General features: G+C 38.0%; 2 protein-coding genes across 9 annotated transcripts; one reads left to right on the forward strand and one right to left on the reverse strand.

Annotated features, from left to right (window-relative positions):
* Window positions 1-968: 968 nt before the first annotated feature.
* On the reverse strand, window positions 969-6294 carry LOC110172889 (myeloid-associated differentiation marker homolog). Of its 4 annotated transcripts, none has more exons than XM_055152313.1 (4): window positions 6123-6294; window positions 5934-6024; window positions 2465-2987; window positions 969-1658 (listed from the first exon to the last, which is right to left on the reverse strand). In XM_055152313.1, exons 3-4 carry the CDS (start codon window positions 2729-2731, stop codon window positions 1068-1070), a joined length of 858 nt encoding a protein of 285 aa, XP_055008288.1. In that variant the 5' UTR covers window positions 2732-2987; window positions 5934-6024; window positions 6123-6294; the 3' UTR covers window positions 969-1067. The 4 variants fall into 4 exon arrangements, with proteins under 4 accessions (XP_055008288.1, XP_055008290.1, XP_055008289.1 ...); XM_055152315.1 differs by having other exon boundaries at window positions 2465-2562; window positions 2696-2987; window positions 5934-6294; XM_055152314.1 differs by adding an exon at window positions 3101-3176 and having other exon boundaries at window positions 5934-6294.
* LOC110172259 (lipopolysaccharide-induced tumor necrosis factor-alpha factor homolog) lies at window positions 5715-22696 on the forward strand. Of its 5 annotated transcripts, XM_055152317.1 has the most exons (9): window positions 5715-5874; window positions 7449-7575; window positions 7648-7686; window positions 19277-19381; window positions 19461-19493; window positions 19980-20012; window positions 20346-20490; window positions 20580-20712; window positions 21685-22696. In XM_055152317.1, exons 2-8 carry the CDS (start codon window positions 7461-7463, stop codon window positions 20671-20673), a joined length of 564 nt encoding a protein of 187 aa, XP_055008292.1. In that variant the 5' UTR covers window positions 5715-5874; window positions 7449-7460; the 3' UTR covers window positions 20674-20712; window positions 21685-22696. The 5 variants fall into 5 exon arrangements, with proteins under 5 accessions (XP_055008292.1, XP_055008291.1, XP_055008293.1 ...); XM_055152316.1 differs by having other exon boundaries at window positions 20580-22696; XM_055152318.1 differs by having other exon boundaries at window positions 20346-20478; window positions 20580-22696.
* Window positions 22697-23188: the final 492 nt, after the last annotated feature.

Genomic DNA, 23188 nt, shown 5'->3' on the forward strand with positions numbered 1-23188 from the left:
AATTTGTAATGGCACACTGAAGGACCTGCCATACAGACCCCATACAACTAATAATCATAAATAATGGATTTATTTATTTTATGAGCAATTTCAATCCAAATGTTTAACAACTCTTCTAAACACAGATGCCAGATATAGACTGATAAAAGCAGGACTGCCAATCTATGCCATCAGACCCCCCAATCACCACCAATCAATCACTCACACATACACTACAGTTTTACATAATTGAGGTGAGTGAAGTGTCCAGTGAAGTGCCCAAAAATACAACAACAGCACATAGTAGTCATTGCTGGAATTACGTGAATGACCTAAGTACTGAGTCACTACACCTCCCCATATCTTGCATGATCATAAACTTGGTGCACATGTCCATATATGTCCAATATTCTGTAACACCTGTACTTCCTGTTTAACTTAAGGTCTGAATGCTCTCATCACATCAAAGGTAATGCCTGTCACTCAGACATCATGATATTTATTTATGATTAATTACAGCATTTGGCCGAGACCATTGGAAAATACAGATCATTAACTGGTTGGAGCACGCAGGGTTAAATTACATACCAGTGTTGAGGTTGGCCTGCAGTTAATGTTTTATCACTTCAAACGAACACATTGATTGTAAACCTTAAAGGGGTGTGTCCATAAGAGGGGGGTCTATTGAAACATATGACATATGCCTACAGGTATGTCCACACTGACACACCTTTGCAAACTCTAATTATCACAATATTACACCAGGGCTTTTTTCAGCAGGGCTTTTTTTGTCATTAGCAATTATATTGTGTGGTGAATAAAGGCACAAGAGCCAAACTAGTACTAAATGAAATGAATATGGTTACCAATGTCATTTGTATGTTTTTTTTTTCCTTGGAAATTTTTGATTTGGTAAACTGAGTAAATGAGTAACTGGACTGTAACAGGTCTGTATCTGATCTTGTCACATATGTACGACCAAAAGAAAGCATTTATTACACTTTTAATAGCTCTAGGCACAAAAAGTTTGGAAGTGTATGTTTTCATAATATATTCTTTTTCTAATTTATTTACACTTTACATGATAACTATGTCCTACTAACAAAGAAAACCAGCCTCATTGAGTAAACAGTATCCACAATATAGGCAATGAGATTGACACAAGTCATAAAGGAGATCACCACCAACTTATTCCACTGACAGTTATAAAAGGTGTTGCAGATGTTAGGTCTTGGATTGTTCTTGAAGCTGTAAAATGGCCAGATGACCACAGCTGTAATATACATAAGCACTGCCAGCATGTTCACAAATGTCAAAACTTTATCAAATGGTGCAGGGAACAGACTCAGCAATCGACCTATGGTGAAGAGGATGATGAGAAGGGCAAAGATGAAGCAGATGCAGTAGACAGCCACGCACCACTGGAGACCAGGATACCTCGTGTACTGATAGGAGTTCAGGCAAATGAAGATAATGCAGGCGACAAAGGCTTCAAGCACTTTCAGAAGTCCTGGAACGGTGGAGAGGAATCCACTGATCTCCCCAGGTTGAGCCCGGGTCAACCCCACCTCAATGGCGTACAAGATGAAGGCCAGGCAGGAGCAGACACTGGCACCAATCTGTCTGGGGCAGTTGGAGCAGGTGTAGTTTACAGGGTAGATGATGGAAGCTGCCAGGATCTGTGTGGACAAAAGAGTTAAGTTAGACATTTCTTTCTCTTTAAAAAAGTTTAAGGAACAATGTGCGAGATGTGAGAAACAATCCAGTGTGATGAGTTGATGTCTGCCCTCCCTAATTGGATAGTTCTCTCTTTCTCAAGGAAGAGCTTATAAATTTATAAGACTTCACTTTTCTTCACCTTGTTAACCTTGATTTAGGCATAGTATGTATTGTTGTTAACAAATACAAAACAGTATGCTTTATGAACAATCGAGAATCTAAAATTAACTATGTAAAATATGGTGTACTTCAAGGTTCCCTTTTGGGACCATTATTATACTAATGGAGATGTTCATGCTCTCAAATTAAATTTTTACCTTAATTCTTCAGAATGGTTTGAGTTGTGAAGTGTAAAAAAGTCTAGCTTTGTACTGTTGTACAAAGTGTATACTGTTTGTAAAAAATAATCTGTACATTTGATTCCAGGCACTGCATAATTCTCATTGACTTTCTAACAACAGACATTTATTTTATTTACAAATATCACACTAGTTTCATCAGTCCAAATCATGGAACTCTCATTTAGACCAACAAACCTCCATGTCATTATTCAATATTCAATATGTCAATATATTCACTTGACTTTGTATAATTTTTTATCATTGATTACATTTGGTGTACTTTGGGCATTGTATCAGTAGGCACTATATTTTAGAATTGTGACTCTAGTAGTAATGATCAACACTAAATTTTATTTGAAAATCTGAAGGCACTGCAGTTTGTTTTGATTTATCGGTATAATCTTTTTAAGAATTGCACAACATACCATCAGTGTAGCGAGCATAGCAAACGCACAGGTGAAGTCCTCCCAGGAGATGGGCAGCTTGGAGTTGAGAGTGGTGAACTCAAAGAAGAGGATGAGGACTGTGAGAGAGAAGCAGAAACACCAGGTGAACATGCACCAGGTCCAGAAGGCGGCTGTGGTGGTTCCCACTGAAGCCACCAGGCTGAAAGTGATACAAGTCAAGACCACCTCCAGGACACGCACTATACCCACCGGCATAGTACATGCTTTAAACTCCACACTGACCATGGTGCGTCCACTTCTCAACAGCAACAATTTAAGCTAAAATCACTCAATAGTTTTCTTTATCTGAAGGCACTAGCTGTTCATCCTATCAGCCAGGCATTAATGACACAGAATCCACGATAGAGGTGGAAGGTCTGGCCGCTCCCATTTAATACTTCTTCCACAGAACCAGTGCGCAGGTGCATAGCAGGATGTGTTCAGTGTTTGCATAGTGATGTGCGCTTCCATGTCCTTATCAGTTGTGTACAGGAGGTTGGCCCTGTAAAATATTAAAGAAGAGAAGTGATTTTCTGACTATAGTCTGTATAAATAAATAAATATGTATTCTGGCAACAGTCTTTTAAAGGATATCATGACAATAAACCTTCTCACCCTGTCACTTGTATACAATTTACAAACTGAAGCATCCACTTTTAGCTTTTTAATGATGAATATTTGAAGGTTGGTCCTCATAAAAAATAAATGACAAACAACAAGATGACAAAAAAAATTAGTATTTACAACACATCAAAAAGATACTATAACCACTTTAGTAATGAGGCTACTGGCAGACAAATCAACGAAAAAAGTTCATGTTGTTTTGATGAAGTTATGTTATAGATAGTATTAGAAAGGCAATTAATTAGTTATATTTTTTCTAACTGGATTTATCAGGCCTACATACAATGGTAATAATAATAATAATAATAATAATAATAATAATAATAATTAAAGCCGCGCGCGGCGATGGTGGCCCTCGCCCCGGGCGCGCACCGCCCCCCACGCGACCTCCGGGGACTCGCGACCGCCCCGGCACGCCACCCTCTCTTCCCGACAGCTCCCGAGGCCAACAGCTCGTCCACCAGAAAAATTACACAGTGTACCTTTAAATGTTTCTGAGGAGTCATTGCGCCCCTACTGGGCAACCATGGAAAATGCCCAATATCCGTAATATACTTTTTAGTTCACAATCATGCATAGAATTTCATCCCCGAGTTTGGTACAAATCGGACAATGTAGACGTTGCATGTCTATGCTAGGGGGCGCAATAGAGTTCACTTTTATTAGATTTCAAATTTCATTACATTCAGGCCTGGATCACACAATTGTGATTTGAATTTGAGTTCTCTAGGCCAATGCCTGTGACCGTGACAGGTCACGGAAGAAACAGGACATGAAGGCGTTTTTCGCCGGTCTTGTCTCATTGTTCTCTATCACTGTCCCGAATTTCATTTCCCTGCGACAAACTTTGCCTGTCCCCACTCCCATAGGGGTCCAATTGTAGGCGGCGCTGTTGAGTCGGGTCACTCGGGTCATTGTTGCGATGCCCATTTTATCGAATTTTTCGCCGGGCCGATCGATCTGGACCCCGGTTTGGGGACTTTTCGTCCATGTTCAGGGGGTCAAAAATGCGATCGTTTGGTCGGAAAAGGGAATAAAAAATAAAAAAAAAGAAACCGACGAAGAACAATACGGGCCAATTAAAGCCGCGCGCGGCGATGGTGGCCCTTGCCCCGGCGCGCAGTCCCCTCCCACGCGACCTCCGGGGACTCGCGACCGCCCCGGCACGTCACCCTCTCTTCCCGACATCGCCCAGGCCGACAGCTCGTCCATTAGACACATTACATAATGCACCTTTAAATATTTTTTAGGAGTCATTGCGCCCCTGCTGGCCAACAGTGGAAAATACACCATGTCCGTTATTTATTTTTTTGCTCATAGTCATGCATAGAATTTATTCCCTGAATTTGGTACAAATCCAATAATGCTGACATGTCATGTCTATTCTAGGGGGCACTATGGAGTTCACTAGTTTTATAGTGTATTATGTTTAGGCCGTGATCAGGCATTAGTGATTCAAATTTCAGCACAATCGGACTAAACCTGTGTCTGTAATAATTTCTTAACTATTTTTTGGTGGAGTCTTTGCGCCCCTGCTGGCCAATGGTGGAAAATGCATCATGTCCGTAATGGACTTTTTGGCTTGTATTCATGCACAAAATTTAATCCCCAAATTTGTTACACATTCGATAATGTTGACGTTTCATGTCTATGGTAGGGGGCGCTATAGAGTTCACTTTTCATATGTTTTATAGTTTATTATATTCAGGCCGTGATCATGCATTAGTGATTCAAATTTCAGCACAATCGGACAAAACCTATGTGTGTAATAATTTTTTTACTATTTTTTGGTGGAGTCTTTGCGCCCCTGCTGGCCAATGGTGGAAAATGCATCATCTCTGTAAGAGACTTTTTTGCTTGTAATCATACATAGAATTTATGCCCCGAATTTGGTACTAATCCGATAATGTTGACGTTTCATGTCTATGCTAGGGGGCGCTATAGAGTTCACTTTTATTAGATTTCATATTTCATCACATTCAGGCCTGGATCACACAATTGTGATTTGAATTTGAGTTCTCTAGGACAATGCCTGTGGCCGTGACAGGTCACCGAAAAAACAGGAAATGAAGGCGTTATTCGCCGGCGTGCTACGGGCGAACCGTAAGGAGTATCCCAAAAAAAGATGTGACATGTCAAATCTGAGCTCATTTGGACAAAACCCCGAGGACTTGAATCTTTTTGTAGACCCCCAAGTCAAAACGGTGGCGAATCTTTGATCCAATATGGCCGACTTCCTGTATGTCATAGGGGTGCACAATGATTGACTTTTTCGCTTGTCTCCTTGAGTTCTATCACTGTTCCGAATTTCGTGACCCTACGACAAAATATGCATCTCAGCCCCCCATTCATTTTAAAATGTGCATTTTCAAGGGGGCGCTGTTGAGTAATAAGAAGAAACCGACGAAGAACAATAGGGGCGAGGGCCAATAATACTAATTAATAATCTATTTCAATACGTTGTTTTGTTTTAGATTGAAGTCTGAATAATTACCCTGGTGAGCAAGTTTAGTCAGTCAGAAGACATAGGCTATATTATTAGTCCATATATTCAGTTCCAGTAGTGTGATGCAGGCGTGGTCTGCACAGGGCAGGGCACTGATCTTACACTGTTCAGCCACTTGGAGCCGCACGCGCTTTGTTTGCATTTTTCTCGAAACGCAGGATCTCTACATCCCTTAATCAAGTGACGCTAGCCAACAAGTCAAAGTCAAATATTTCCTCTTTTATACGCATTTTCCTCTGATTTCAAGACCGTCAGTCAGGTGCGTGTTTTTACAGGATGACAATCACGTTATTATGGTGGGAAATAAACTTGTTTTACCTGCTCTGCTAAGCCACCCAAGGATGTAGGTTTGTAACCATGTTTGGGAATCCACTGGCAGCGTTGTTGTTGTTGTCTAAGGTCTTTAAGGCTGCATATAATGTAGAAAATAAGACATCTTAACATCTGACGAGCGTGATATAATAAACTGTAAGGGGAAAAAACTAAAGCTTAGCTCTTATCCCATACTTTTTGTGCTTTTATCTGGCACAATCCATTCACAGTCTTGTAAGATTGCGGATATTGAGCTCATTCAGATTTCACAATGTCCTCAAACTCCATTTAGGCTCTTCTGTCATCATACACTCTGTGCAATGTCAAGAGACTATATATATAGGGCTAGCTGAGATATGACACTTAAAGATACAGTAGTACACTAGGAGTTCTGTAACTTTTTAACCCTCACGCTCTCCTCGGGGTCACATTGACCCGAAGAAAAAAATGTTTTCCTTCCCGCTCTCTCGGGGCGGGTCAGTCAGACCTAAAAATTTAGGCGAGAAAATAATTTTTTGGGTCTGATTGATCCGCTCCAAGAGAGTGGGAAGGAAAACATTTTTTCTTCGGGTCAATGTGACCCCGAGGAGAGCGTGAGGGTTAAGACCTGGGATCCCTGTGGGTATGAAAATAATAAACCTAAGGCATCACAATAAAAGTGTTCAAAGTTTAAATTCCAACCATGTTTATAACCATATTTTGATGAATGATTATGTTTTCATAGTCTTTTTTATTGTAGGCCTAGTTGTTTCCATCAAAAACTTTTTATGTTTGGGATTGATCATAAGAAATTGTAGTAGGCCTTTTCTCTGTTCAGTTTGCCTAGATGGATCCACTTTATGGCAATAATTGACTGTTTTGCATTTATTTATTTGCACTGGTATTGCTGCTACTACACACACACAAACAAACAAACATACATGTATATACACAGAGCACAAGGCACAAGGTTTATCGTTTATGATCATACAAAATGAACAAGGAGAATGAAAAATATACAGAGTTTTGCTTTTGTTTATGGTCATACAAACTAATAAAAATGATATAGAAGGCCAAATGTGTATGTGTTTATGATTGTATTAAAAATAAAGGTAATGATAAAGAAAATCATAGAAGATTCTTCTAGGTATTTCTGTAGGATTTAATTTTTCTATTGTTTTTGAAGCGTGCCAAGCTAGTACAAGCTTTGATATGGTCATCTAAGCTATTGCATTTACTCCACATCTGGTAACATACATGCTTTTGAGAGTGGCTCGAGAGAATTGAGAGAGAATTCGGCCGCTCAGGTTGTATTTTAGTTCATTTGTGCGAAACAGATTTTGAATGTTTTCTGGGAGTAGGTTGAGTTTTGCTTTAAATACACTGATCCATGGGGTTGTAGTTTATGTTTTGTTTTGTAGTGCTGTAAATTACCGAATAAAAAAATACTACTAAAATAAAATATTATATTATGACATGTTATTTGACTATGATATATGATTACATTCTAAACTAATATTATGCCAATTTTATTACCAACAGAGGTTTTTGAAAATGGAAAAGGGATATGTCCCAACCGAATCTGCCCCTCCATACCCAGGGCCACCGATGAACTATCACCATGGGCAGACAGTTATGCACCAACCACCACATGGGGCATATTATGGAGGTAGGTCATTTAAATGGTTTTATTTTGAGTCATATTACGTGTTGTGTATATTTGTTTTGCTTTCTGAAACAGGTCCTTCGTATCCTTCAGCTCCAGTACTTCCTCCGTCAGGTGAGTAAATTATATATGCATCATCTACATCTTGTTTGCACTGCATCATGTTTCCCCAACACTCCAAGCAGCTTTTTACACGACAAATTCTACATTGCTTTGCTTGATTGAATGTGCAGTGTACCGGTGTACAAAATTCTCATTTACATAAGACATGTTCCACTCAATTTTGTCACAGTATATTTTTCCCCTTCTAACTGAATGGAAAAGATTGAGCAATACAAAAGACAACTTATCAGATACTGAAACTGAGGTTTATGGCATCCACTCAGGATTATACCTTTTACATAGTGTCCAGTGTAACAGTGGTTGCAAAACTACAAAATGAGATTAGTGCATCATGATAAGAGCTTGACAAATTCTATTTAGTATTTAAGGCACTTTTTGAATTCACTTTTTTAAAGGAAATTAACTTTTCCAAAATATTTGAAATGGTAAAACACAACTGATATTTTTGGTTGGGGAAAAAAATGCTTAAAATTAGTGGTCTGTGAGGTAGCTGTAGATAGGCCTGTCACGATAACAAGTTTTGAAGTATGATATATTAATGTAAAGTAAACATAGATAATAAACAATCATACTTAAACTAATAAACTAGTAAACCAAGAGCAGAATCAAACCACAGAAACTATTCTAAATCTACAATACTGTTAAAAAAATCATGACCTGCGATAAATAAATAGCAGAATGTAGCACTTTAGTATTTCGTTTCAAATGAGTCATAGAAGTTATTCATTCAGCCTTGTGAGACATATCTTATCATTTAGAAAGAAAATAACCAAACTTTTCCCTGTAGTGCAAAGAAACTGTGCACACATTAAATACTGAGCCCCAAAATATGTTTTTCCAGCTATGATATGTTGAATGATAAGCATAATTCTTATTACAGGCCTGGTAGTTTGGTTTGTTGGAGTTTTTTGTTTAGTTTTGCTGTCTGCATTAACCCCGAGTTTATGTGCCAAACCACAGAGCTTGTGGCACGTCAAACTTTATTTCCTGTCACATTCTCTTTTAACCTGAAAATGATTCACATGTTTCCCTTAATGGTTATTACATCCATAATACTTTAATATTCCAGTGACACATTTGTTCAAAGGTCACAGGATTTAGCAGGAGTGAATGTGTAAAGGTCTGTCTTGATAATTACTATATCGACTTATTGTTCAATATATGAAAGCAGGAACAATAGATTTTGGGCTCAGTATTAGTCGTGTGTGCAATTTCTTTACACTAGTGGGAAATTTGTGGTTATTTTTTTGGCTATATAAAAAGATTTAAGCAGCAGAAGATGACTTGCTACAGATGCAAACTAAATACTAAAGTCTTTCTTTCTGCTGTTTATCTATTGCAGGTCAACAATGACAATGTTTAATAGTGGCCTAAATTCAGTGTTATCATTTATTGCCTATATTACTTCAGCAATATATCACACTTCAAATTTTATTATTGTGACAGGCCTAGATGTGTATTGTGTTTTAGATGTATTAAAACTATTTCAGAGGAGTAAAATTTAATTCTGACTGATATCTCTATTATCCCTTCTAATACCTCTATGTATCAGTGTCTTTTTTACTTTTGTTTATGATTTTCTTTCTTATATATGCCATGAATAATGTGTCGCAAAAAGAATGAAAGAATAAAAGAATTATAATAACAGCAGCACAAATTGTATAAATACATTTTAATTAGGTAGGTCAAAAAAAAGTGCTATATGTGGCTCTAAATGTTTCACTTTTACCCTCATCTAAATAGCTTTTTTGTTTAATTCTATGGTGAATTCCTCAAATAGGTTTGGCACTGAAGCACATTGTGAGGAGGCTGTATTGTTACAGCCCTAGTCTTAGTAGAATAGCAGCATTGAAATACAACCCTCTCATTGTGTGCCTGTCTGATCTGCCTTTTATGAGACTGTTATAATATATCATGAGTTCAGCCATCTGTCAGCTGTAAAATTTGTGCATTTTTATCTTAGCTAATCATTATTTTGTATGTAGTAAAACATTGGCTTACACATTCTGGTATTCTTTATGTAACCAAATCAGTATATTCTGTCTGGAATTTCACTGTATTTGAATTACAGAGATAAGAAAAATTCAGCAGAACAGCTTGATACAAATGATAAGTGATTTCCTGTGCACATGCCTAAATATGAACTGCATTAACATTCTCCTCTACAACTCCTCTAAGTAACTTTTGTGGACATTGCTAAAGTTAGTTTTAGCTTGTACAATTCAAACAGAAGTTTACTGTAAATTCAAAATTCTCTTTATTTAATCACTTGGATCAGTGTTTTCACTTCCTCCTTTCCTCTTTTAGATTTATATGATAATGGGAGGGGTTTAACGTGAAAAGGGGCAGGACATACAATCGTGCTATAGTCCAGTACAAACCAAGAAGAGAGACTTTTCAGAGCTGCAGCCTTACTTGAAAATTGCAGTTTATTTTCGGATTGTAAAAGGGAAATTATTTGGTTATTTGGCTTGTGGTTCGGGAACACACAGGTAGGAAAAAACATGTTATTATTATTACTATAGTAGGCATGCAAATAAAACACTGAACAGAGACCTTAATGGATGTAAAAAGTGATATATAATAAAACATGTACATTTTCAAAATGTCTTAAAACATTTTAATGGTGGTAATCTGTAGCTTAACAAAACAGGGCGAGGCAGCACAACAGTAGACCAAATGGATGTGCAACATTCATGTGACATGGTGATATGGTTTGATTGATTTCAGGGACATTTTTGGGAAGATGTGGGGGATGTGCAAAGGATTGACCTGGTCTGGTTCCTGCCTTCATTTTTCAAAAACACAGACATGGGAAGATATAATTGGATTGTATCGCTAATGAACTCTGATTTAATCATAGGGAGGGTCGGTAAGGGAGACAGAAAACAGAAAAGGGCTAAGTGCTTTCAGGAATAACCCACACATGCTTCTTACCATAGTCTAAACAGACAGAGAAGCGATAGCAAATACTACAGTTAGTTTGTTTTTATAGCAATTTAGTACCCACATAGTTTCCACAATTGTTTATGGCTTTCCATGTTAGCCAAATGAGGTGCATGTGTTCACATTTTTTTATGTAACTTTATTTCAGTAGATTTGAGGATGGAAAAGGGATTTGCTCCAAATGAAGCTGCCCCTCCCTACCCTGGCCCAATGAATTATCCGGGAGGCCAACCACCAATGTATCCACCTCCACCAGGTGGCTACCAAGGAGGTAGGAAGCATATACATGTGCTGGGTGTGTACCTATGTTTTCCGATATCACTGTTCCCCAGTTCATAAGGGCAGGAAACAGCACTACCGGGGAACACTGGACTGACCCCACGCTGGAGTATCTCGGTTATAATTGGGATTTTTGAGTATCCTGGTTATGTGTGTGTCCATGTAGATGCAATATCCTGATTTCTCAGAACTGGTGCTGTTCTGAGCATGTGCAAACTAAAGTGACAGATACAGTAGGAGTGGTTACGTTCCCAAAGTCCCCAGTCTACTGTTTAATCCAACCACATTTTAACACCAGGATACACTGATTCCTCATGTATACAGAGATATATGAGTATCCTGGTTTCTCTGGGCGCACATAAACGCCATATTCAGAATACTGTCATAAACAGAATAAAACTCACAACCGGGATACTTGTGCGCATGTAAACACACTAATCTACTTTAATATAGTTGCCAGCTACAACACTGAGATATGTTTTATTTGATCAAACAGGTCCTCCTTACCCACCACAAGGTATGTAAAAAATGTATATAAATTAATTTTTCCTTAAGATGTCTGTGTGTTTTTAAAGCATATAGTGTTTTTGCTTCTTTTTAACAGGTCCTTGTTATCCACCAACAGCAGTGCCTACTACTACAGGTTGGTACAAAAATAAAGGTGCATATATAGTGTCTATTTAACCAAAACAAGAGTTAAATTTGTTAATCTTTTTTTGTTAAAGGTTCATTCTGTCCTCACTTTTAAAATGTTACCTGTTACTTCCTTTACATGTTTCAGGATGTAGGTAGTAGTAGTAGTAGTCATAGGATGTAAAGCAGGTATTCAAAGTAATTCAAAAATATCTCTGGAAAAAAAACAAAAAAACACGGTTACTCTTGTCAGCATTCCGAAAACTTTCCTTGAATAAGCGATAAGAGATGAACTGCACTGTCCTCTCAAATGCTAAAAACTAAAGTCTTCTTTAGTCCCACACTGGGGAAAAAAAAAGAAGTGTTCACGCTTGTGGTTATCATGTGACTCTGTGACATTCAATAGTTTCAAGCTGGATCACACCAACTGACCAAAGACAGCAAACCAAGTGTGCAGGATGAGAAAGGTGTGATAAAATGACAGTATACTGAAAATTTCCATTGACATCACACTGGGGGTGTTCTACATGTATCTTTATGGTATAAAGTTCATCAGTTGGCATGGTGACACAATGCACATACTGTATTAGCAAACACCAGAGGTAGGACCAAGTCGTTGTTTTACAGGTCTCAAGTAAGTGTCAAGACTTTGACCTCTAGTCCGAGTCAAGTCCCAAGTCAAGTATAGGCAAGTCTAAGTTCAGTCTTGAGTCACTGGCCCATAAGTTCAAGTCAAGTCCAAGTCATCTTTGAGCTTCAAGTCATTTCAAATCTTTAAACCAAAGTACCAAATATAGCTTTGTTTTTTGCAATTTATATGAATTTTAAACTAAATTGTACTTTAAAAGTCCTGGTATATTTATGAGTATTTATATAAGAGTTGTTGTTGGTGGTTTTTTTCCTTTTTAAATGTCTTCACAAGATCTTAGTGCGAATCATTATGGTTAGGATAGAAAGAATTAAGATTTAAAAGTGCTTAAAAACAGTTATTTTGTCATGTAATCTGCACTGAAATGAAAGGAGATGTAGTTTCTGTTTTACTGTATTGTACTGTATATTACTGTTAAACATTTGAGGATACCACATTACAGTACTTCAGTTACATACAAAGCAACAAATGGAGAAGTGAGAGGGACATGTTCCAGTTTGTTCCTGTTGAGCACGGCATGTAACAATTGTAAAGAAAAAAGTTTTTTTTATAAAAACTTTCTTTTTTTTTTCAGGAGAAACATAAATGCTTCTCAAGTCCCAAGTCATTGGCTTTCAAGCCTGAGTCGAGTTGCAAGTCCATTTTATCAAGTCAACTCTCAAGTACTAAAAAGTCTGACTCGAGTCCAAGTCATGATTTGCAAGTCCCCACCTCTGACAAACACTGCCAAAAAGTTTTAAGTCTGAAAACTTAAGAAAAAACATATTTCCAGGAGCCTGTGATCAGTAATAAACGTGCATGGCTCTGTTTAGGTATTTGATTTTCATCAAAAAGGCGAGAGTGACTGAAACTGTTGGCCAATGCTAGCTAGTTTATGTAGGAGACTTGTTTAACAGGGCAAATCAGCTCATCTTCTGTAGATCCAACTAAGTCTGTTATTTATGGTCAGATCAAGTTAAAACAAAGATCAGATTAAAGTCTAACTTGAGTGACAGAGCCTCAGACAGCGCGGCGCCTCCAGTTAGCATCACACCCCCAGGGAATGTTGATGGCATCAGCTACAAAATATCAATCATCCTACATGTACTGAGAGAGCTGTGTGTGTGGTTTTCCTCCATAGTGACTCACATGGTGGTGAGCCCTCTGCTGCAGGACGTCCCAGGACAGGCCGTGTGCCCCCACTGCCAGCAGACTGTGACCACGTGCACTGAACACACCAATGGACTTCTGACCTGGCTCATTTGTGGAGGGCTGACCTTATTAGGGTATGTATCTGTTGAATGTGTACTTTTCTGACAAACATGGCAGAACCCCAAGGGATGGGGTGTGCCGATATCATGTGCTTAAAGTGCCTATAACAGATTTGATCATTCCTTTAAGATCATTATATTTAAGGTTTTACTAAGAAATTAACTATTATAATTTTTTAATTTTTATAATTTTTAGGTTTAAAATATTACTCCTTGGTTGGAAATTATTAGCCAGGCTGGCGCCAACTAGTCCCTCCGCTCAATTTAATTTCTCTCCAGCGGCTAGGTCAGGAATCAGAATACACTCAACGGTTTGCAAGAACCCCGGAAGTGCAAGTCCGAGCACCAGCCAATCAGCGAAGAACCATACATTCTGTGTTGACACTAATTCCCAAGATTGAGGAGATGGTGAATTTTAGCAAGGGGAAAGACGTTATTGCCCTTCTTCCTACAGGATTTTGGAAAAGCTTAATATAGCAGTTAGACCCGTTGGTGGTGCATTACATACGTCACGACCAAATAGCAGCGATTGGTTAAATGAAAAAAGTACCTGCCTACCGTCGAGCGATCGAATCCTAACGCTGCGAGGTCAGATGATTTCCACGAAGTCAAGGCAAGGCAAGGCAAGGCAAGTTTATTTGTATAGCACAATTCGTACACAAAGTAATTCAAAGTCCTTTACAGAATAAGAAATACATTAAAATCATAATAAAAACAAATCAAAACATAAATAATCATGAAGATTAAAATTAAAAAAGAGAGACATAAATTGGAGAGAAGAGTGCGGAATGAAAACCTTTCAGTTATATGCACAGTTAAACAGAAATGTTTTGAGTCTGGATTTAAACAGCGTCACAGAAGAGTCTGTCTCACATGTTCAGGAAGACTGTTCCAGGTTTTAGCTGCATGAACCTGAAACGCTGACTCCCCTTGTTTAGTCGTGACTCTGGGCACCAGCAGGAGGCCGGTCCCTGAGGTCCTCAGAGTGCGAGATGGTTCATATGACACTAACATGTCACAGATGTACTTTGGTGCTCGGCCATGGAGAGACTTGTACACAAGCAGAGCTGCTTTAAAGTCTATTCTCTGAGGCACAGGAAGCCAGTGCAGAGACCTGAGCACAGGACTTATGTGCTCGTACTTCCTAGTTCGAGTAAGGACCCGAGCTGCAGCGTTCTGGATGTTCTGCAGCGTCTCACAGCTCGTTTGGAGAGACCAGTGAGCAGACCATTACAGTAGTCTAACCTACTGGAGACAAATGCATGGATAAGTTTCTCCAAGTCTGATTTAGACAGTAAACCTTTGATTTTTGCTATGTTTTTTAGATGGTAAAAGGCTGCAGATGTTATTGATTTTATGTGACTGTTAAAGTTCAAGTCTGAGTCCATTATTACCCCTAGATTTCTTGCCTGATTTGAAGGTTTTAGAGAGAGAGACTGGAGGTGACTGCTGACACTGTCCCTTTGTTTCTGTGGACCAAACACTATGACTTCAGTCTTGTCAGAGTTTAGCTGGAGAAAGTTGTTTTGCATCCACACACTGATCTGTTGGATGCAGTGACCAAGTGACTCCACTGGTCCATAGTCTCCTGCTGCCAGAGAGACGTAGATCTGAGTGTCATCTGCATAATTGTGGTACGACACGTTATTGCTGCTTATTAACTGGCCTAATGGCAGCATGTAGAGATTGAACAACAGGGGGCCCAGGATTGACCCCTGAGGCACCCCACAGGTCAGGGCCATGTGATCTGAGACACAGTTTCCAATTTCAACAAAATACTTCCTGTCTTCTAGATAGGACTTGAACCAGTTTAGTACAGTACCAGAAATGCCCACACCAGTCCTCTAGTCTCTGTAAGAGGATCCCATGATCGACAGTGTCAAAAGCAGCACTCAGATCTAACAGGATCAAGACTGAGACTTTGCCTGCATCAGTGTTCAGGCGGATGTCATTTGTCACCTTGATAAGAGCAGTCTCAGTGCTGTGGTGGGCTCTAAAACCTGACTGGAAAACATCAAAGGAGTTGTTCATTTGGAGAAAGTTCGTAAGCTGTTGGTAAACAGCTTTTTCAAGGACTTTGCCAAAAAACGGCAGATTTGAGATGGGTCGGAAATTGTTCAGTACTGTGGCATCAAGACTGCTCTTCTTTAGGAGAGGCTTAATGACCGCAGTTTTCAACGCATTTGGGAATGTTCCAGATTGAAGTGACATGTTAACTATGTGAGTGAGTGGTGAAAGTAAACTGTTGAGGACAGACTTTAGAAATCTAGTGGGTAACATGTCCAGGCAGCAAGTAGATGAACTCAGACTGGTAACGATCTCTAAAACAGTTTTGTCAGTTACAGGTGCAAAGTGATTCAGCTCTAAGTGTCTCTGTGGCTGCATGCTTGTTATTTGTGTTGTGGAATTGATGGCATTTTTGATGCCCTGAACTTTGTCATTAAAGAAAACTGCAAACTCATTACATTTAGATGTGGAAATTAGTTCTTGTGGCAGTGGAGCTGGAGGGTTTGTTAATCTGTTCACTGTTGCAAACAGGACACGAGAGTTGTTACTGCAATTACCAATAATGTCCGAAAAATACTTCTCTCTTGTTTTACTCAAAGTGTAGTTGTACATATGCATTGTTCCTCTGTAAATCTCATAATGAACCTGGAGGTTTGACTTGCGCCATTTCCGCTCAGCCTTCCGGCACTCCCTTTTCTGTGCCCTGACTGAGTCATCATTCCTCCACGGAGCTTTTTGCCTATCTTTAACCACTTTAACCTTTATCGGAGCGATGGCATCCAGAACATTCAAAACACTCAAAGTCACAGAGTTCAACACATCATCAACATTAGAACATGAGGCAATTTCAAAATGTATCATTTCCATGAACAGTGCACCTGTGTTATCATTTATGTGTCTCCTTCGAACAACTGTAGGAGCAGCCGGTGGTTTGGGAATAACAGACAGGTCAAAGAAGACACAGAAATGATCAGACAGAGCAACATCAACCACATTGACATTTGAAATATTTACACCCTTTGTAATGAGCAGGTCCAGAGTGTGCCCTCTGTTGTGAGTGGGCTCACTGACATGCTGAGTCAGACCAAAAGTCAAATCGGCTGATGAATCAGGCTAGGAAATTATGGCATCACACTAGGGAATATCATAATAGGCTGTATCCACACTTACATCACAAACCAGGAAGACTTTTGGAAACATGCGATGGTTCCCGACACTTGGCTCCTCAACCGACTGATAAAACCCATTGAAGTAAATGTGATCAGGGCTATAATGAAGGCTGCATACATATTTGCTGTTTGGAATTATCTTGATTTTGGCATCCTCATCGCTTCTAATCGCATGTACCCAGTGCGCTCGGAGTTGTGTCAGTGGGGAAATTATGAAAACTGAGGTGTGGTTGTACTTGTTGATTAGCCCAACATAATGGAATGCTACAGTGACATATAGATAAAGAAAACTGGGCCATTTTCTCATTTTTCCTAGATTTTGCCAGACTTATTACCGTGAACAGAGCCCGCCAGTAAGCGTGAATAGAGCCTATTGTTATGTAGGAACCACGTTTTACACTGGGCCAAAGCTCCTCTAATGTACACAGTGATTATTATTTGACAAATATAAGACACCACCTTTATTTTGTTGAAATCATATATTAAGTATCAGTATTCTTGTGTAAATTGTCTCAGACGTTTGGATTGCATTCTCCCTATTGTAATGTCATCAATATGTTTTAGAACTCCCTACTTCCAGTAAATTTCAACATATTTGTCAACTTTTCCTCACAAATTGTTTCTTGATGGGTGTAAAACTGTAATTCATATTTACAACAGGTTTTCTCCCACTAAATTAAGTCAAAATTAGAGAATATTAAATACTCATATATTTGGTATGGCTTTATGTGCCTTGGAACAGAGACACAGTGGAGATGTTGGACTGAACGCTGTACACGGCATGAGCAAAATAAATGTTGCAGTGAGCACAAATTTATGGCCACACAAATTCATTACACAATAAAACATCTAAACTTAAAATTTTAACTTTTACATGTTTTATTTAGAACTGTAAAATAATGAAATAATATAATTTTAATGAGAAAGTTTAATATTTTGTTTAAATATTGACAAAGAAGAGTCAGGTTTTTTGAGATACAATAAACACAATCGAACTTGAACTTGTATGGCCTATTTGATCTTAAAAAGCCATAATCAAGCTTTTTATGGTGTACCTAACAGTGCAGAATTGTAACGATTGTCGGAAGCACTCTGACTGAAAGATTTAGTCATTTATTACAGGTCTGCTTCAGCGGTCAGGAATAGGAATAAATGTATTCTATCTATTCTGTTTTATCTAATCTTATCACTACTCTTGCTCTTCCAGGTGCTTCATCTGTTGCTGTATTCCCTTCTGCGTTGACTCCTGTAAAGATGTGGAGCACCGCTGTCCAAACTGCCAAAGAGTAATCTATATATACAAGAGGATGTAAAGTGTGAAAGCGAGGCACCTCTACCTATATACTGTATGTCTGTGTTCATTTCATGTATTATATGTGTGTATGATGAAGTGCGATTATTATTAAATATAGCTTCTGACTATATCAAGGATAGCTGTAATTTCTGAAATTAATTATTTTTTTATCACGTTTACTTAAATTATCCGTTTGAATTCCAGACTGTTCTTATTGTCTTTAGTAAACTTGATTAGCTTGGGGCAAATGGGCAGCAGTTAAAATGTTTGATTTTATGATGTCTTTAATCGTTAATAAAATGTTTGATTATTCACATTTTTGCCACATTTGTGTATTTATTTATTTTTTTATCTGTTGGGTGTTGGTGCGGTGAATTTAAGGGAAATGGAAGATGTAACATACATATAATACTTCAAAGTGAATTTTAATTACAGCTTTCTTATGGCATTCATCAATTTGTCAGAGTTGCTACGGAGTTGGTTTCTGCATTTCTGCGTTTTAACCATCCTTTTAACCATACTTGTATATACTACGGTATCCAACCTCCCATGAAGTCTAGATTGCTGAAATAGACAATGATATAATTTTATTTTATTTTTTTCTGTGATGAGCTACTTTGAGAAAATGAAAATGCCAGAAGGCTACTTGTTTTAACGGTCACGAGAAATTGAGTTTATAGAGCCACAGCCAGTATAGAGCTATGGAAAGCCTTAGATCAGGGGTGTTAAACTCAAATTCACAGAGGGCCAGAATTAAAAACTGGGACTAAGTCATGGGCCAAACTAAATATTTACTGAAAAATTTCAACAACATCTGCATGTTTTATCTTCTTTTGAGATATGTAATGTTAAACCTTTTCTTATTAAAATAAATGTTTAATAATAGTTTTGCTTAAACACTGAATCCAGAACAAGCGTAATATAAAATAATAACATTTTAAATAAATAATTTCTATATAGTCTATCTGTAGCCGGCGGGCCAGCTCTAATACATATTTGATATGATCTTGCGGGCCAAATTTGGCCCCCGGGCCTGAGTTTGACATGTCTGCCTTAGATGGTGTACAGCTTATAAAACATAAACCATTGTCCACTTATCAGTGCACAAAAAAAAAAAACATTTACACTGGTAATAGGCATTTAATTCATAAAGTTTTAGTTATTCAACACAATACATATAATTCAGCAGTCCCTCTGTGAGCTACTCTGAAGGGGATGGGGTAGTTAAAGGACTATTTTGCACTTGCTGTGCATGACCCATATCAGCACTTACAACGTGTACAAAATGAAGAAATTCATGAATGCACAAAACTGGATTTTGAACTGATGATAATTAAAATATTGTTACACACAGAAACTGTTATGAATGATCCAGCCCCTCCATACCCAGGGCCACCAGTACATTATCCAGGTGTACAGTCTGCAGGACTTTCAAATCCACAAGTGGGACATCAAGGAGGTATGTTGTTGTTTATACATTGTTTTTCTTCATATAATCATGTATTATTGTGTGCACTAACCTTTCCTATTTCAAACAGGTGTTTTCCATGCTCCAGTGACCGTATTAAGAGGTTTGTACTTCCTGAACATAGCCACACCAAAGAACCACACTATCAGCAAACTATAATGTATCTGGAAGAGTTGCACTTTGCCATGACAAAAAGCAGTCTGCTGTGGATCAAATTCATCTCAGCTAATCTTAACGTCACGCTTGGGATTTGTCTGATGCAAGTCTTTCACTTTCAAAAAGCTATGCATTTTAAACTTGGACAAACTTTACTGATCCACATGGGTAATTCATTGGACACAGTAGCTCTCATGTTACAATACTGTATTTTAAGTATAGTTTAATATAGTTTCCACTTTTTTGCTACTCAAAGTTTACACTCCCATTGTGTGCCTATTTTTCAGCTATAGAATTCAGACAGATGAGATATATGTACTAGCTGACTTATCTTGGCATAGAGCGCCATTAATATTGTATTTGGTAATAAATGTTTTCTATTTTAATTATTGAGTTAGCTTTAGAATTAACATTTTGTTGATTGGTCAAACAGGTCCTCCATTTACATCACCACCATCAAACACAGGTAAGTCAAAAATATAAACTTTTTAAACCAATGTATGAAGAGTAAAATTTTTGCTTCCATGACACCAATAAGACTGACTGACTACCTACACAAATAAACTTCATGAACATTTTTTTTATATTTTATTTTATTTTTAAGATAGATACTTTATCGATCCAGTTATCAGTCCATCTCTTGCATTGATCAGCTACAGGGATGCACGGTACAGACGTATGGCATGTGGGACAAATGACAAACGACTAAATTATTGTTTATCTGATAACAATTCCCACACTCTGATCTAAAATGAATGCAGCACTTTATAGAATGTGTTCTGTGTTTCTCCTCCTGCAGCCTGGTATACTCCTGTAGGCGTGTTTGCTCAGGATGTCCCTCGTGCGGCTAACTGTCCTCACTGCCACCAGGCCATGGTCACCCAGATAGAGCACGCGGTGGGAGCTCGGACCTGGCTCATGTGTCTTTTTATGTGTGCACTTGGGTATTTATTTATTTCAGTTAAGGAAGAAATGTATACAGGACATCATTTGACACCATACCAAATGCCTTCCTCTGTCCATGTCCTCTTAGGCTGTGGCCCTGCTGCTGTGTTCCCTTCTTTGTTGATTCCTGTAAAGATGTGAAGCACCGCTGCCCATCCTGTCAAAAAATAATGTACTTCTGAGTGTGAGGAGAGGCGTGTTTATTTAGGAGCGGGAACAAGGTGATATTAAAGCCATCATTACTACGTGTGTGTTAGAAAAAAACAATAACCAGTGAAATGAATAGGAAAAAAATGCATGTTATTAAATGAAAGAATCACAGGTGAGCGCTCCAACACAATAAATTAACTTCATCACAAAAAAGTTACTGCACTGTTAAAAAATGTAACTGTTCAGGTGTCAGATTACAGATTTGTTGATCTGGTTTATGACTGTTAATGCCTCTTTAAGAACTGGGCCTTTGTGAGGCAACCAGAATTTCTTTATTTAATCACTCAGAAACTGGTGCCATTATTCAATCCCAATGATGTTTTTGAAGAAAGAACTTATTTAATTAATATGGGAAGTTTGTGGAGCAAACCCAAGTGAGTTCAACATTTGTGTAGATGGTATAGTCCCCTGCCCTCCATCTGAGATTATGATATATTATCCTATATAGACTAAATATTCATGAAGCATTATTTTTCTTGCCTTAATAATACTAATATTTTGCATTATGTACTGTATAGTATACACTGTGTTTACTGTGCCTACAATATTAAATGATACCAGATTTTTTTCATGAAACTCTATTACCCAACACCAGTATTTGTATCTTTAGTAGTAGTTTTATTTGGCCATTTTGCAGTACTACAAAATAAAATAAAACAAAATATAGACTACAACCCCATGGATCATGACCGAATGGGTTTAGGCTGCAGTAAAATTTGCTTATAATGCATAAACCTTTTAAACAATGACAGAATTCCAGGAAAGACAGGCATTGTATGAACAGCAAGTTTGCATTTACAATTTCACTTATGACTTACTGTATATTTAAGAGACAAAATATAAATTAAAAAAAATCTAATTTAATGCATAATTCATTAATGCCAGAGCTATATATCTTTCTAAACATAATGTTTGTTCATTTGTTTATCAAGGCTATAACTTTTGCTATTTTTGTTTTAATTTAATTAATGTGGGGTTTCCAGCAAAGTTTGTGATCAAGAGCTACACCAAGAAATTGTGTGCAAGTACTCTTTCTATGTCTCGGCCGACCTGGGAACGCCTCGGGGTCCCCCCGGAGGAGCTGGAGGAAATGTCTGGGGTGAAGGAAGTCTGGGAGTCCCTGCTTAGACTGCTGCCCACGCAACCCGGCCGGATAAGTGGAAGAAAATGGATGGATGGACCCATATAATGTACTTTGATACTTACCTGTAAAACATGAGGAAAGAATGAGATAAGGTGATGCCCCCTAGAGTGTTCTTGTGTTTACTTGTCCTCTACAAATGTTTGTAAGTTTAGAAAGGGGGATAGCAAAGTGTTAATCATTTGTCTAAATTATGTTGTCTAAAATGTTAAAATTATGTCTGTATATACTACAGTGTTTCACGTGTTCAGGTCTTCCTGTGCATACCAAATGTTAGCATGAAATTAAACCACAGAATTCAAGTGAGAATTCTGTGGTTTGTCACTGCCAGCACTTTATATTGAAACAACATAACTGAAACATTATGTCTGTCATTACACTGACATAATATGAATTTAACAAATTAGTATATCCAAGGCAGACAGGATACTTTTCAATCAGACAAAAATAAATCAACAACTTTATTAATCCCAAAGTTGGAAGGACTAAAGAGTATGGATAAGTAGTGGAGGTCAACAGAAATGATGGCTACCCAGCCCTAATCCTCAACCAAACTGAGTGATAGGTGCATACTTTTACACTAACAAATCAAATATTTTTGGTTCAAGTGCACGGACAATGTGGGTTGTATGCAGGAAATAAGTACTACTTTGGCTCCATCTGCTGCAAATACTCTGTATTCACGCAGGTGGTAGTTCAGCAGGTGCTCTGGTAAATCCAAACTTAGTAAAACAGGATGTGAGATTGGAAATGCAGGCCAATTGTTAACTATCAAGTAATTATGTTTGGTGTGCAGTGTTGCAATTTGTACATATATTTTTAAGAGAAAATAAATGGCTAGTGTGTCAAGTATATTTTATGTATACATATCATCATCATGAAGTGTTATTTTAAAGAGTTAATATTCTATACAAATGCTCTACACACCCACAAATGTGCACAAACACACACACACAAAGCACACACACACACACACACACACACACACACACATATAAACACACACACACGCATGTGCACAAACGCACACACATATTGGGTTTCCATTCTTTTTGGGTATATTACACTGACTTTCATTCCTTTCCTGGAGAGCTATCTTAAACAGTAATCATATTACTACTTGCCTAACTTCAATCTAAAGTAGCTCGTATCTGTGAACATTAAAACTCGTACTAAGCATGCACACTTCAGACCAGGCTCATACTTGGTGGACCCATATGGATATTTTTATGAGTAAAACTCTTAGTTCTGCTAGCAACAATCTAAAAGCAATATGTGCTCAGGTCACTAACAAGAGAATGTCAGCTTGTCTCCTGGATTATTGACTTACCTATCAGGCAGGCCTC

Source organism: Boleophthalmus pectinirostris, unplaced genomic scaffold (assembly GCF_026225935.1).
Source record: "Boleophthalmus pectinirostris isolate CB_2022bp ecotype Guang Dong unplaced genomic scaffold, ASM2622593v1 HiC_scaffold_17, whole genome shotgun sequence".
NCBI classification, from domain to species: Eukaryota; Metazoa; Chordata; class Actinopteri; order Gobiiformes; family Gobiidae; genus Boleophthalmus; species Boleophthalmus pectinirostris.

Excerpts from the sequence above, each read along its gene's own strand:
- LOC110172259 (XM_020938098.2), top strand. The coding sequence starts at position 7,461 with ATGGAAAAGGGATATGTCCCAACCGAATCTGCCCCTCCATACCCAGGG. Across the intron at positions 7,687-10,789 it reads TCCAGTACTTCCTCCGTCAG|TAGATTTGAGGATGGAAAAG; the intron begins GTGAGTAAATTA and ends ACTTTATTTCAG. Across the intron at positions 13,468-17,835 it reads GGAGGGCTGACCTTATTAGG|GTGCTTCATCTGTTGCTGTA; the intron begins GTATGTATCTGT and ends TTGCTCTTCCAG.
- LOC110172889 (XM_055152313.1), bottom strand. The coding sequence starts at position 2,731 with ATGGTCAGTGTGGAGTTTAAAGCATGTACTATGCCGGTGGGTATAGTG. Across the intron at positions 1,659-2,464 it reads CTATGCTCGCTACACTGATG|ATCCTGGCAGCTTCCATCAT; the intron begins GTATGTTGTGCA and ends TTGTCCACACAG.